The sequence below is a fragment of the Camelina sativa genome, chromosome 1, assembly GCF_030686135.1.
Source record: "Camelina sativa cultivar CO46 ecotype springtype chromosome 1, ASM3068613v1".
In the NCBI taxonomy this organism is placed as follows: domain Eukaryota; kingdom Viridiplantae; phylum Streptophyta; class Magnoliopsida; order Brassicales; family Brassicaceae; genus Camelina; species Camelina sativa.
Genome location: NC_141880.1, coordinates 11404600 through 11418196, shown reverse-complemented (window position 1 = coordinate 11418196; position 13597 = coordinate 11404600). Strand labels below are relative to the sequence as shown.

General features: G+C 38.1%; 2 protein-coding genes across 15 annotated transcripts; one reads left to right on the top strand and one right to left on the bottom strand.

Annotated features, from left to right (window-relative positions):
- Positions 1–1875: 1875 nt before the first annotated feature.
- LOC104788683 (serine/threonine-protein kinase TIO-like) lies at positions 1876–6755 on the bottom strand. 9 transcript variants are annotated; one of them, XR_768542.3, is made up of 6 exons: positions 6614–6755; positions 5812–6020; positions 5019–5697; positions 4159–4519; positions 3891–4034; positions 2845–3162 (listed from the first exon to the last, which is right to left on the bottom strand). XR_768542.3 is itself a non-coding variant. In XM_087456895.1 (6 exons), the coding sequence occupies exons 4-5, from the start codon at positions 5899–5901 to the stop codon at positions 4238–4240; spliced, it is 372 nt and encodes a 123-aa protein (XP_087313021.1). In that variant the 5' UTR covers positions 5902–6020; positions 6133–6147; positions 6239–6305; positions 6396–6463; the 3' UTR covers positions 3698–4034; positions 4159–4237. The 9 variants fall into 9 exon arrangements, 6 of the variants coding, with proteins under 6 accessions (XP_087313027.1, XP_087313021.1, XP_087313023.1 ...); XM_087456895.1 differs by lacking the exons at positions 2845–3162; positions 5019–5697; positions 6614–6755 and adding exons at positions 6133–6147; positions 6239–6305; positions 6396–6463 and having other exon boundaries at positions 3698–4034; XR_015561035.1 differs by lacking the exons at positions 2845–3162; positions 6614–6755 and adding an exon at positions 1876–2342 and having other exon boundaries at positions 5019–5093.
- LOC104788697 (DNA-directed RNA polymerases IV and V subunit 2) lies at positions 6087–13590 on the top strand. Of its 6 annotated transcripts, none has more exons than XM_087456871.1 (10): positions 6087–6297; positions 7470–7669; positions 8135–8166; positions 8760–9185; positions 9372–9599; positions 9702–10582; positions 10935–11226; positions 11366–12259; positions 12343–12650; positions 12894–13590. In XM_087456871.1, exons 4-10 carry the CDS (start codon positions 8793–8795, stop codon positions 13393–13395), a joined length of 3498 nt encoding a protein of 1165 aa, XP_087312997.1. In that variant the 5' UTR covers positions 6087–6297; positions 7470–7669; positions 8135–8166; positions 8760–8792; the 3' UTR covers positions 13396–13590. The 6 variants fall into 6 exon arrangements, with proteins under 6 accessions (XP_087312997.1, XP_087312989.1, XP_087312984.1 ...); XM_087456876.1 differs by lacking the exon at positions 6087–6297 and adding an exon at positions 7116–7296 and having other exon boundaries at positions 7396–7669; positions 8791–9185; XM_087456863.1 differs by lacking the exon at positions 8135–8166 and having other exon boundaries at positions 6091–6297.
- The last annotated feature ends 7 nt before the right edge of the window (positions 13591–13597 follow it).

The window sequence follows — 13597 nt, the reverse complement described above, 5'->3', positions numbered from 1 at the left end:
GAAACAGGGTGGAACCTCAGACCAGCCAGATCACCGCAAGCAGAATCCCTCCATATCTACCTCACATCGATTACCACCCCTCTCCCTGCGGCGATCTCAGACTCATACTCTTGGCGGATTGGGACAGAGGAATTGGTGAAATTCTCCACCTCCAAGACCTGGGAGGTTTTGAGGCCACGTGCAAACGCACCTATTTGGACTGCTCAGGTTTGGTTCAAGGGAGCAATCCCTCGTCATGCTTTCCTGTTTTGGCTGATGCATCAAGACAGACTCCCCATAAAGACGCGCCTGATTCGCTGGGGACTACAAGTTGATCCCAGTTGTTGCATATGTGGGCTTCTCCCTGAGACCCGAGAACACTTGTTCCTGCGATGTAAGCTCAGTAAGGATCTGTGGTCTGCAGTCATCCGTCGCCTAGGATACAGGCCATTCTCCTTCCACACATGGGATGCCTTCTCAGCATGGTTGGATCTGAAAGACAACACTGCACCAAGGAGTCTGCGCCGATTAGCTGCCCAAGCAACTCTTTATGCTATCTGGTCAGAGCGCAACAACCGCTATCACAATAACATATCCATGGAAGGCCCTCTTCTGCTCAAACGACTTGACCGGCAAATCCGTGACGCCATCTTGGCAAAGCAAAAAAGGCGAAACTTCAAAGACCTTCTCCTTATTTGGCTACAATATGACTAGGCTCCTACTCAAATTATGACTTTGTCTGCTCCTTCCTTGTTTTTATTTTTTTGAGCAAGGGACGATGCTTGTATCCCGCTTTTGTAACTTCAGCAAACATTATGTTTAATGAAATTCACATATTTTCAAAAAAAAAAAAAAAAAAAAGTATTTTTTATCTTATAAAGAGACCCTCATAATATCCATAGTGTACAAATTAGCTCTCGATGTTTTCAAATATGCCAAAAACAACCCCATATACACTAAACTTGGTCACTTCTATCTCTCCATCTCTTTGGGATGCTTATGAAATTGTGGTACAATATACTTTTACATGTAATCTCTAGGATGGTTTTGTTTGTTCTTATATAGAGCAACATTTGCTCCAATCCTACTCTATATTTTACTCTAAAATAGAGAAAATGATAGGATTGCTCTATATATATAGAGCAACTCTATTCTCACCTCTATTTTTTTACATTAACTCTATTTCCAACTCTAAAATAGAGTAATACATTGGAGTAATACAATGCCTTATTTTAGAGTTACTATATTTTAGAGAAAAAAATAGAGATATACATTGGAGATGGTCTTAGTTACACTAAATATTGATGTATATAAATGTAGCCACCAAATTATTACTATTTATTAAGATTTATAGCTAGTATATCATCAAAAAATAAATAAAGAGAAGGTAGTTTATTGTTAATAACAAAAGCTATTTTGAAAATATAGATGTAAAGTGTCATATTGTTATATATAAGTGACTACAAAAAAATATAAATTTAATTCAGGCGACAATAAAATAATCAAAGCTTTGGTGAAAGATTTTTTTTTTTGTTGTAATTCCTTATTACATTGATTTTTTTCCAAGAATGATGAGAGTGAACAGAAAATTTTATAAGCTAGTGGGGAAGGGATGGAGGAACACACCTAAGGAGAAGCATAATGTGGTTAACAACATATATATCATTATCCTTCTTATATATTATGAGGGGTTGTTCATTCTTATATTTACAGGCGAGGCATGTCAATTGATCATGAGTCCCAATGAATTGGTATGTCTTTAAGTTTTTTATGCAAATGACATTGAATGAATTGGTATTTTTTTTATGCAAATGATATTGGCTTTTTAGTTCTGTGTTATACTGAACCAAGTGTAGTTACAATTTACAACTCTCACATGAACAGTAGTCAAATCTATAGTTAAAGCTTTCACTTTTAAATGTATAACTAATTTACATGAACAAGAATGTATGTTTTTTTTGTTAACAAAAGATCAGCTCATATGAGCCAATTAGGTGGAAAATTGTTTACAAACAAAACATGATGCAGAGATGTACGCGCTTGGTGTGCCAAAGAATCCGCTTTTACATTTGCATTTCGAGAAACATGAATCAAAGAAAAAGAAGAAAACTCCTCCCTGTCAATCTTGATGTCGTCTAAGTATGTTGCAAAGGCCGGCCAGTCGTGAGGGGAAGACACTATCTTCACCAAATCTAAACTGTCTGTTAAAAAAATCACATCTCAGAAATCGTACCCAATCATACACCGCATTGCCTAGATAAAAGCTTCAACTTCTGCATGTAACAGAGACAGATTGCGCCGATAATTGGTAGCTCCAAGAATTGGTGATGATCCTTGTAAAGAAGTACAAAACCATCCTAAACCTGCAAAATCACTTAAGTGGGTTTATTTTGTTTGTGTACATATATCACTTAAGTGATATAAGCTAGTGGAGAAGGGAGAGAGGAACAGACCTAAAGAGAAGCATAGTGTGGTTACCAACATATATATCATTATCCTTCTTATATACTCTGAGGGTTGTTCATTCTTATATTTACAGGCGGGGCATGTCAATTGATCATGAGTCCAAATGAATTGGTATGTCTTTAAGTTTTTTATGCAAATGACATTGAATGAATTGGTATTTTTTTTAAAGCAAATGATATTGGCTTTTTAGTTCTGTTATACTGAACCAAGTGCAGTTACAATTTACTACTCTCACATGAACACTAGTCAAATCTATAGTTAAAGCTTTCACTTTTAAATGTATAACTAATTTACATGAACAAGAATTTATGTTTTTTTTTTGTTAATAAAAGATCAGCTCATGAGCCAATTAGGTGGAAAATTGTTTACAAAACATGATGCAGAGATGTACGCGCTTGGTGTGCCAAAGAATCCGCTTTTACATTTGCATTTCAAGAAACGTGAATCAAAGAAAAAGAAGAAAACTCCTCCATGTCAATCTTGATGTCGTCTAAGTATGTTGCGAAGGTCGGCCAGTCGTGAGGGAAGACACCATCTTCACCAAATCTAAACTGTCTGTTAAAAAAATCACATCTCAGAAATCGTACCCAATCATGCACCGCATTGCCTAGATAAAAGCTTCAACTTCTGCATGTAATGGAGACAGACTGCGCCGGTAATTGGTAGCTCCGAGAATTGGTGATGATCCTTGTAAAGAAGTACAAAACCATCTTAAACCTGCAAAATCACTTAAGTGGGTTTATTTTGTTTGTGTACATATATCACTTAAGTGATATAAGCTAGTGGAGAAGGGAGAGAGGAACAGACCTAAAGAGAAGCATAGTGTGGTTACCAACATATATATCATTATCCTTCTTATATACTCCAAGGATTGTTCATTCTTATATTTACAAGCGGGGCATGTCAATTGATCATGAGTCCAAATGAATTGGTATGTCTTTAAGTTTTTTATGCAAGTGACATTGAATGAATTGGTATTTTTTTAAAAGCAAATGATATTGGCTTTTTAGTTCTGTGTTATACTGAACCAAGTGCAGCTACAATTTACTACTCTCACATGAACACTAGTCAAATCTATAGTTAGAGTTTTCACTTTTAAATGTATAAGAGCATCTTTATTGGTAGGTTTGTATTTTTTGGGTTCTTTATTTTTTTAGTATTAAAAAGTATATTTTTATAAAATAAGAACTTTTTGTTTGTTAATTAAAATTGTACTCCTCCAATGGTAAACTCTTATAAGTGAGGTTCTTAGTTTTGAAAAAAAAAATATTAATGTTTAAATGTTTAAACAATGAAGATGATGTAATCTCTCACTCACACAATACCCACCAAGAACACACACACATATACACTTTAAAATCTCTCACTCACAGATTTTCTCCAACAACAACACCAACATTGATCTCTCAAAGTCAATGTAAAAGAATCACATTGCTGTAACTTACCAGAGAGCTGTAGAAATATCCATTGTGTCTGCACATGTTACCAAGAGCACTACAAGCTTTTGCGCGTATATTTTGATCTGAATGAGTAAGAAATTCTTTTAAAGGCTGCATAACAGAAGCCTCGCCGATGTATGTATAGAAACCCTGTATGGTTGACAACAATAAGAATTGACAACAATAAGAATTAGATAACATCGTTTAGTTCACTATCCTGTGTCTAAGCAAATATAACAAATACAATGCATCATGTGTTTATCCAGTGTCTGACCTTATCCATCCTCGATAGATCAGGATCATCAAAATATCAAGTATGACTTCTTTTGGACTCGAACCGTTGAGTAATTTTCTCATTCTGTTAGGATCCAACACACCTTCTTGACAAGAGCTGAAAGACAGTGGCATATGGACGAAATAGCCCATATAACACCAACGGGCGACAAGCCAATCCAGTTGGGTGTTTTCTTGATGTCATCTGGGGAAGCATTTGAAAGTTTGCCAGCTAACAGATTGATAAGAAGCAATGGTGTTCCACTAGCAATAAGCTGTTGCACAGTTAAAGGTCCTCCCCACTTCAATCTGGATTCTAATAAACCGATACATCCATCCAGAAGGCAGCATCTTGACAAGAGCTGAAACATTACATAAGCAGTTTCCAGTTAAGTTTAAAGAGCGGAAAGAAAAACAAATTCGAATATAGCTGTGGACGAAAATAACAAGTTATCATGTAACTTGGTGAATCCAGACAACCTAAAACAAGTTTCTTAGGATAGCCAAACAAGAAGATCAATGCTTGTCAATGTGCTACACAACTAACATCAGATATGAGAACTGATTAGTCAGATATGAGAACTGATTAACCTAGATTAAATCGATCCCTGCACCCAAAGAAATTTCAGAAAAAAACACATGGATTCTGGATCTAATTCATCATCTCTAATTCAGTAAAGAAAGACACAATCTTCGACTCTTTTATAACCAAAACAAACGGAAAAATTATAAACACGATCAAGAGCAAAATTAAAATTTTGGCAGATGTGGTGAACTTCTTTGTGGTGCAGGCAATAATCAAACCAAATTCTAATCTAATAACCAAATCGAGAACCAAAAGCAATAGATCTAGAGGGTCACCATGTTAGGTCTGAACTCCTTCATCTTCTCCTGCTAAGCGTCTCTGTCTCAAGCTCCTCCCCCTTCGTTCTGAAACTATATGCATCGCCAGAGGTCACAAGAAATTGAATCACTCATACCGAGCTTGGAATCGATTTTACAGAGATATCTCTTCTCATTTTTCAATTTCTTCGGAGACAAAGAGAGAAAGAGGAGAAAGAGAAAATAGTGGACAACTTTTTTTTCTCTTTTTTCATCCAACAGTTTTTGAACACGTCGACAGCACTTAGATGCTCTCAAACCTCTTAATTAAGAGGTACTTCTTAACAATATAATGATTTTTGATTTAATTTTAATCTGATAAAACCTAAGAATTATACCTAAGAGGTCCCGATAAAGAAGGTCTAAGAGCATGTCCATCAAAGAATGTAACGAAAGTATTTTAAAACAAATTTTATTCTTAATTTTGAAAAAGTGAAATTAAGAACTTCTTATGAAACTTTAATATTTCATAGTTAAATTTGAGGTTCTTAAAAATATTTTCTGGGTAGTCAGCCATGCCGAGCTCCTTGAGTTCATTAGCAACGGAGACAACATCATTGGTGCCAAAGTATTCCTCAACAATAATAGTGGCCTTCTTTTTGTACTGAGTTAAATCAGCGTCCAGGCTTGCTGGATCGAAATTTCCATTGCCCACCTCCTGATTCCATCAAGTTAGTATCTCTATCTCATGTTGTATATAGATTTAAAAAAAAAAGAAAAGAAAGAAGAATCATAAACACCATAAGTAGAGAGAGAAGAGAGTCACACACACCTCAGGTGTATCAAAATCAGGGTGAGTGAGGAGGGCATCATCATCTTCACTCCCTTGAGAAATGTAGGAAGGATCCGTTTTCTCCTCCATAAAAGAAGAAGAAACTTAAACTTGTTCTTGTTGTTGTTGCTGCTTGTTAAACTCCATTATGTTTTGAATCCTTTTTGCCAATTCCTCAATTTTGTTTTTTTTTTTGCCACACGAGAGCCCTTTAAACAAAAATCAAAATCACCATAGAGTCACTTAGTTTCTGCATTCTTCTTTCTAAACTGATCATTCACAAATTCAACAGATTCAATCAAATATATATATAACACACACCAAATCTTGGACTCACTGCAAGAAGAAAAAAAAACAAACCATGTGAAAACCAAAACAAAGTAAGAAAGGAGCGCTAGGAAAGCAAACCGAAACAAGAGTCATCTACCCAAATAAAGATCTTTTTGCGTATGATCCTAGCTAGTCGTTAGCGTAAGAATGAAAGAGGTAACAATCTGCGAACTTAAAGAATTATAATCGAATAGATAAAGGATTATACTTAATTTAGATGGTGAAAGAAGCATTATACTTAATTAGAGACTAACAGTGAAGCTATTGAGGATGTATATGCATGTTGGTTAGCCCTTTCCGTTGCCCGACGATTAAATTCCTACAACATTAAGAAATGAGATTCTATCACCTTCGAACTTTGCTAAAATCGATTCTAATTCCTAGAAACCTAATTTCTTCTCACATCCCTATAACTCTGATGCATGTCGATCCAAAGGAAATCAATAAGATTAGGACCAAGAAAAAAACTTACATAGCCTCATTGAACCACCCCGTTGGAAATTTAACCACTAAAATATCCGATTTGGTTAAACAAAGGGCTGCCGGATTGATGAACCGAGATCATCGATCTCGTCTCTAACGGTGGAGATGATGATACCGTCGGTGAAAATCCACTTTCCAATCGAATCACCCTTCAATTCTCTGCTTTTCTCTGTGGAGATCCTATCTCTTTCAAAAGCAACAAGAGAGACGAGATTGACGAGAGAGCGACGAGAGAGAAAATCGGGAACAAAAAAAATAAAATAGGCCTGGTGGTTGGTGTTTAGGAGATTCTGGTAAAAACAGCAGCTCATGGTCCGTCTGGGGTGACTCGGGCATTCTAAGGCCTGGTTCTGGTTCCGATAGGCTTGAGAGATGAATTGTTAAGTTATTGTCAAACGATTGGTTCAGATCGCACCAATGCATATCCGAATAAATCCTCAACGCACATTCGATAGAGTATACGTAGTTGTTTTATACGCGAAGAAGATAACGGGGTAGTGCACGCTTCTGAATCTGTAGAGAGTTCCAGTTCCACATTGTAATATGTGAGTTTGAGATAGGTGATTCATTGTTGTAACATCTCGAAGCTTTTTTATTCTACCTTCTTGTGTTGTCAGAAATGGAACGACTGACTGGTTTCATTGGATTTATTTGGTTGATTCTTCTTAACCGGTATAAATTTTTGTATTCATCTTGTAATATTTCAAAGTTGTATAGAAATGTTGGAACATACCGATGATCCGAGAAACAAACGTTACTCTTCTTTTCTAGTGCTACTGCTAGATTAGCTCAAGCCTCAAGGACTCAAGTCTTCAAATTGACGTAATTACCCTTTATGTTTGAAGAAATAAAGCACACTAAAGCGAGGGGCATAGCTGTTATTTCAACAAGGGACACTCCCCAATTTCTTCTTCACTCCTCTCCGACTGGGAAAACCATTGAAAACGTGAGCCAAGGGTTTTGATTTTCCAGTTCCGGCGACGTTTACTCATCTCTCCTCCGACACCGCCGTTTTACTCCACCGTGTCAGTTTCAGCAATCTAAGGTACTTATTATGCTTTTAAGCGTTGAAATTCCAGAGAATATATGATTTAGTTTCTTCTCTTCAAAAGCTTTAGCCTTTCGGTTTTGCATTTTTTTGTTCTTAGTTTACAAAGCTCTCCTTTTTTGCTTGTAGATAGTGTTGATTTCTTGATCTCTTCTTCACTATAGCTGTTGATTTCTCTAGATGCATTAACGTATGTGTCTGTGCTGTGCACGACAGGGTTTGGTTTACTAATCTGCTTTGACTCTTTGTTCTGAGTATGGCTTGTGAGTTGTAACACTAATGAAACGATTCTTGTATGTAAAAGTTTGAAACTTTCTCTTTTTTTTTTCTTTTTTTGTTCGTTCCCCTTTTACACTCATCTCATATAGCTCTTTTTGGTATGTAAATGGTCTATGATTCTTTTGTGATTAATCTGATTTTGTATGTTCTTAATGAATGTTTGTTGTTATATGGCTTGTATAGGGGTTGTGACACTATGAAAACGATTATTGCATGTAAGAGGTTCAAACTTTTGTCTTTGCATTTTCTTCTTCCCCTTAACTTTCATATAACTCTAATGATTAAGCTCTTTTGGTATGTAATTTTGTTATGAATATGGCTTGTACGAGTTGTGAGTTATGACACTACGAAGACGATTGTTTTGTGTAAAAGGTTCAAACTTTTCTCTTCATTCTTCCTCTTTTACTCTCATATACCTCTGAATTAACTCGCCTTTTTGGTATGTAATTGTCTATCGTTGTTCTGCGATAATCTGACCTTGTTTGTTCTGTGGTTTACTGGTTGTGCTTCTCTTCTGTTTGGGCGATGTTCATCACTTACCATTTGTATTTGGGGTTATTCATGATTGTTCTGTGGTTGTTTACTTGCGTCTTGATTAGCTTCACATATAATAAGTACTTAATTCTTCTTTAGTCTTGTTTTTGTGTTTGCTCTTCTGCTTAGAATGGAATTATGCTATGAAAAATCACATTAAGCATTTATTATTTTGAGTTTCTACATTGTTTCTTGTATAACAGATGATTTCTTAGTTTTTCTTTTTCTTTCTACAATTCTACTCATAACGCAAGGATGTTTTTAATTTATGCAGAGTAATCATTTCTTCAAAGCGTTGGTACCAGAGATGGACATTGATGATGAGATCGAGGCTGCTGGGGAGATCAATCTTTCTGAGCTAGGAGAAAGTTTTCTCCAGAGTTTTTGCAAAAAAGCTGCAACATCCTTCTTTGAAAACTATGGACTTATAAGTCATCAGCTCAACTCCTACGACTTCTTCATCAAACACGGGCTTCAGAATGTGTTTGATTCCTTTGGTGAGATGCTCGTTGAACCGTCTTTTGATATTACAAAGAAGAAGGCCGATGATTGGAGATACGCTATTGTTCGATTCGGACTAGTCACTGTCGAGATGCCCACATTCTTTTCTGATGACAAGGAGCTTCAGTTTCTCCCATGGCATGCCAGGCTTCAGAACATGACTTACTCAGCAAGGATCAAAGTAAATGTCCAAGTTGAGGTACCACCACAATCTTCTTTGTCTGGAAGTGAAGTAATCTTTTCTGGATTTGATGGAATGATGAAGTAATCGTACTGTCAAGCTTTTGATGATGTTTCTGTGTTGCTGTCCATGTATCTTATTCATCTTATTACGACTTTGTTTATTGTCTAACTGTCTCTTCACTTTATTAATGGAATTGACAAGCTGTTCACAAAAAGTGTTGTTAAAAGTGACAAATTCAAGACCGGACAAGACGAGTATGTCGAGAAGAAGATACTAGATGTTAAAAAGCAGGACATTCTAATTGGTAGAATACCTGTCATGGTGAAGTCTGTCCTTTGCAATACAAGCGTGAAAGGAAAGGAAAACTGCAATAAGGGGGATTGTGCCTTTGATCAGGGTGGATATTTTGTGATAAAGGGTGCTGAGAAGGTAAGTTACATCAGTTTTTTTTTCCTTCTCCTAATATATACTGGAAAAGGTATATTCAGGATGTTATACAACTTCCTAATGTGATTATATTGTGCTTTGCAGGTGTTTATAGCTCAGGAACAGATGTGCACAAAGAGACTGTGGATTTCTAATTCACCATGGACAGTCTCCTTCAGGTCCGAAACTAAAAGAAATCGATTCATTGTGCGTCTCGCAGAGAATCTGAAATCAGAAGACTATAAGAGAAGGGAGAAAGTACTGACAGTGTACTTCTTGTCGACTGAGATTCCAGTCTGGCTCATGTTCTTTGCGCTGGGTGTATCCTCAGACAAAGAAGCCATGGATTTAATTGCTTTCGATGGTGATGATGCAAACATTACCAACAGTCTCATAGCTTCTATCCATGAAGCTGATGCAATTTGTGAAGCTTTTCGCTGTGGGAACAATGCTCTAGCATATGTTGAACAGCAGATTAAAAGCACCAAGTTCCCTCCTCTTGAAAGTGTGGATGACTGCCTCCGCCTGTATTTGTTTCCAGGCCTCCAAGGTTTGAAGAAGAAAGCCCGTTTCCTGGGCTATATGGTGAAGTGCCTTCTCAGCGCATATGCGGGGAAAAGAAACTGTGAAAACAGGGATAGTTTCCGGAACAAGCGAATTGAGCTCGCTGGAGAACTGTTGGAGCGGGAGATAAGGGTGCATCTGGCACATGCCAGAAGAACCATGACCAAGAACATGCAGAAACACCTCGCAGGGGATGGTGATTTGAAGCCTATTGAGCATTATTTGGATGCTTCCATTATCTCAAATGGGCTTACTAGAGCCTTCTCCACTGGAGCATGGTCTCATCCTTTCAGGAAGATGGAAAGGGTTTCAGGTGTTGTAGCTAATCTGGGTCGTGCAAATCCTTTGCAGACTCTGATTGATCTGAGGAGAACGCGACAGCAAGTCCTATATACCGGCAAGGTTGGAGATGCTAGATATCCGTAAGTGAAAATTTCCACCTCCCCTCCTTTTTATATCCCACGTATTTTAACTAAGCTGTATGGTCTTCAATTACTCAAATTTACATGTTCGTTAGACTATTTTAGTGATGTTCTTATTCAATTACGTATATGATGGTGATACTGTTTCTGCAGATTCCCTTCTATGATCTGTGTATATTAGTGTTTTTGTATAGATGAAACTGATATTAAGAGATTCTGATTTTGTCTTTCTTGTTTCTTTGTCCCTTAGTCAATCTATCCATTTTGGTTGCTTTTTAATGTGAGCGGTTACACAATTGGTTCGTATTTGGAAACTGAACTATGGCTGCATTGTTTGTAATGTTGCCTACAGGCATCCGTCTCACTGGGGCAGAGTATGCTTTTTATCAACTCCAGATGGTGAAAATTGTGGTCTTGTGAAGAACATGTCTCTTCTTGGACTTGTTAGCACTCAAACTTTGGAGCCTGTGGTGGAAAATCTCTTTGATTGTGGAATGGAAGAGCTGATGGATGATACCAGCACACCATTGTGTGGCAAACATAAAGTTCTTTTCAATGGAGACTGGATTGGATTATGTTCAGATTCTGAATACTTTGTCGCGGAGTTAAAGAGCAGGCGGCGCCGAAGTGAATTACCTCGTGAGGTATCTTCTGTTTCATCAAATGTCTAGCGTTATTTCGATATGTCTTGTGCTGCTTTGGATTTTTCTGCTTTAAGAAATGTGTCTATTATGTCGTATATCATTTATATATATATTTATGTATCACAACTTTCTCATGCAGATGGAAATTAAACGAGATAAAGATGACAATGAGGTGAGAATTTTCACTGACGCTGGTAGACTACTCCGACCTCTCTTGGTTGTGGAAAATCTCCACAAGTTGAAGCAAGACAAACCGAGACAGTATTCTTTTGAGCATCTTCTTGACCAAGGGATTCTCGAGTTGATCGGGATTGAAGAAGAAGAAGACTGTAATACAGCATGGGGAATCAAACAGCTTCTGAAGGAACCAAAGAATTACACGCATTGCGAATTAGACTTGTCATTCCTGCTGGGTGTGAGCTGTGCAATTGTCCCATTTGCAAACCACGATCATGGGAGAAGAGTTCTCTACCAGTCCCAGAAGCATTGCCAACAAGCCATTGGTTTCTCATCAACGAACCCTAACACCCGCTGCGATACACTGTCCCAGCAGCTGTTCTATCCCCAGAAGCCACTTTTCAAGACATTGGCGTCGGAGTGTCTTAAAAAAGAAGTGCTGTTTAATGGCCAGAACGCAATTGTTGCTGTGAATGTTCATCTCGGGTACAACCAAGAGGATTCCATTGTGATGAACAAGGCTTCACTGGAACGTGGTATGTTCCGTTCAGAGCAGATTAGAAGCTACAAATCAGAGGTTGATAGCAAAGACTCGGAGAAGAGGAAGAAGATGGATGAGCTTGTTCAGTTTGGAAAGACGCACAGCAAAATCGGCAAAGTAGACAGCCTTGATGATGACGGGTTTCCTATCATTGGTGCTAACATGAGCACTGGCGATATTGTCATTGGCAGATGCACCGAGTCTGGGGCTGATCACAGTATAAAGCTCAAGCACACTGAGAGAGGAATTGTGCAAAAAGTGGTATTATCATCTAATGATGAGGGGAAGAATTTTGCTGCGGTTTCTCTGAGACAGGTAAGTTCCAGATCATACTGAATCGAGCTTTCTTTCAAAGAATGTGTTCCTCTGATGAATCTAATGTTCCATTTTGATTGCAGGTTCGTTCTCCATGCCTTGGAGATAAGTTTTCCAGTATGCATGGGCAGAAAGGTGTTTTAGGCTATGTAGAGGAACAGGAGAATTTTCCATTCACGATCCAAGGCATAGTTCCTGATATTGTGATAAACCCGCACGCTTTCCCTTCTAGGCAAACACCGGGTCAACTCTTGGAGGCTGCTCTCTCCAAAGGAATCGCTTGTCCTATACAAAAGAAGGAGGGTAGCTCTGCTGCATACACCAAATTGATACGTCATGCTACTCCTTTCTCCACTCCGAGTGTCAGTGAAATCACTGAGCAGCTTCACAGGTACATTCTTCACACTGTCACTTGGTTTTAGCTCGTTAAGCAAAAGATTGAATTATAGCAGATTGACAGTTGTTTCCTAGGGAGTAGTACAAATGGATGATATCATTACGGGTAGGAATGTTATAGAGGATTGATGCTGTGAGCCTTGTGATTGATTTTGCATAATTCATTGAACCTTTCTTTGATTATTGATGATTCTTGAGTCCTGATTGATTGCCAATGGTAAATATATTTTTTGGTTAGGGCTGGCTTTTCAAGATGGGGGAACGAAAGGGTATACAACGGTAGAACTGGTGAGATGATGCGTTCTCTGATATTCATGGGCCCAACGTTCTACCAGCGACTTGTCCACATGTCAGAGGACAAAGTCAAGTTCAGGAACACAGGACCAGTCCACCCGCTCACACGGCAACCAGTGGCGGATAGGAAGAGGTTCGGCGGAATAAAGTTTGGAGAAATGGAGCGAGACTGCCTAATAGCTCATGGTGCTTCCGCCAATTTGCATGAGCGTCTCTTCACTCTAAGTGACTCCTCTCAGATGCACATCTGCAGAAAATGCAAGACATATGCGAATGTGATCGAGAGGACTCCAAGCAGTGGAAGAAAGATCAGAGGGCCTTACTGCAGAGTGTGCGAATCCTCAGACCATGTGGTTAGGGTGTATGTTCCTTATGGAGCTAAGCTTCTGTGTCAGGAGCTGTTCAGCATGGGCATCACTCTCAACTTCGACACCAAGCTCTGCTAGCTGATTCCCTTGTCTTTATTATTGTCTATATTTTATTTAACGGTATAATAATGGCTTAGTGCCTTAAGACTCCCCCATGCTATTGTGTAGTTTGAACCACTGCACTGAACTAACCCGTAGTGGTTGCAGTTGCTTTTGTGAGATTTGACTCTTAACCGCTTATGATTATCGTATCTTAATAAATCGGTTTATATATTCCGGT

Bases quoted from the DNA above. Each gene is read 5' to 3' on its own strand.
- LOC104788697 (XM_087456871.1), top strand. From the start codon at position 8,793: ATGGACATTGATGATGAGATCGAGGCTGCTGGGGAGATCAATCTTTCT. The intron at 9,186-9,371 runs GTACCACCACAA...GGAATTGACAAG, and splicing joins AAGTAAATGTCCAAGTTGAG to CTGTTCACAAAAAGTGTTGT. The intron at 12,260-12,342 runs GTAAGTTCCAGA...TTTTGATTGCAG, and splicing joins CTGCGGTTTCTCTGAGACAG to GTTCGTTCTCCATGCCTTGG.
- LOC104788683 (XM_087456901.1), bottom strand. From the start codon at position 5,901: ATGGAGGAGAAAACGGATCCTTCCTACATTTCTCAAGGGAGTGAAGAT. The intron at 4,520-5,811 runs GTGTGTGTGACT...GTAATGTTTCAG, and splicing joins CTGATTTTGATACACCTGAG to CTCTTGTCAAGATGCTGCCT.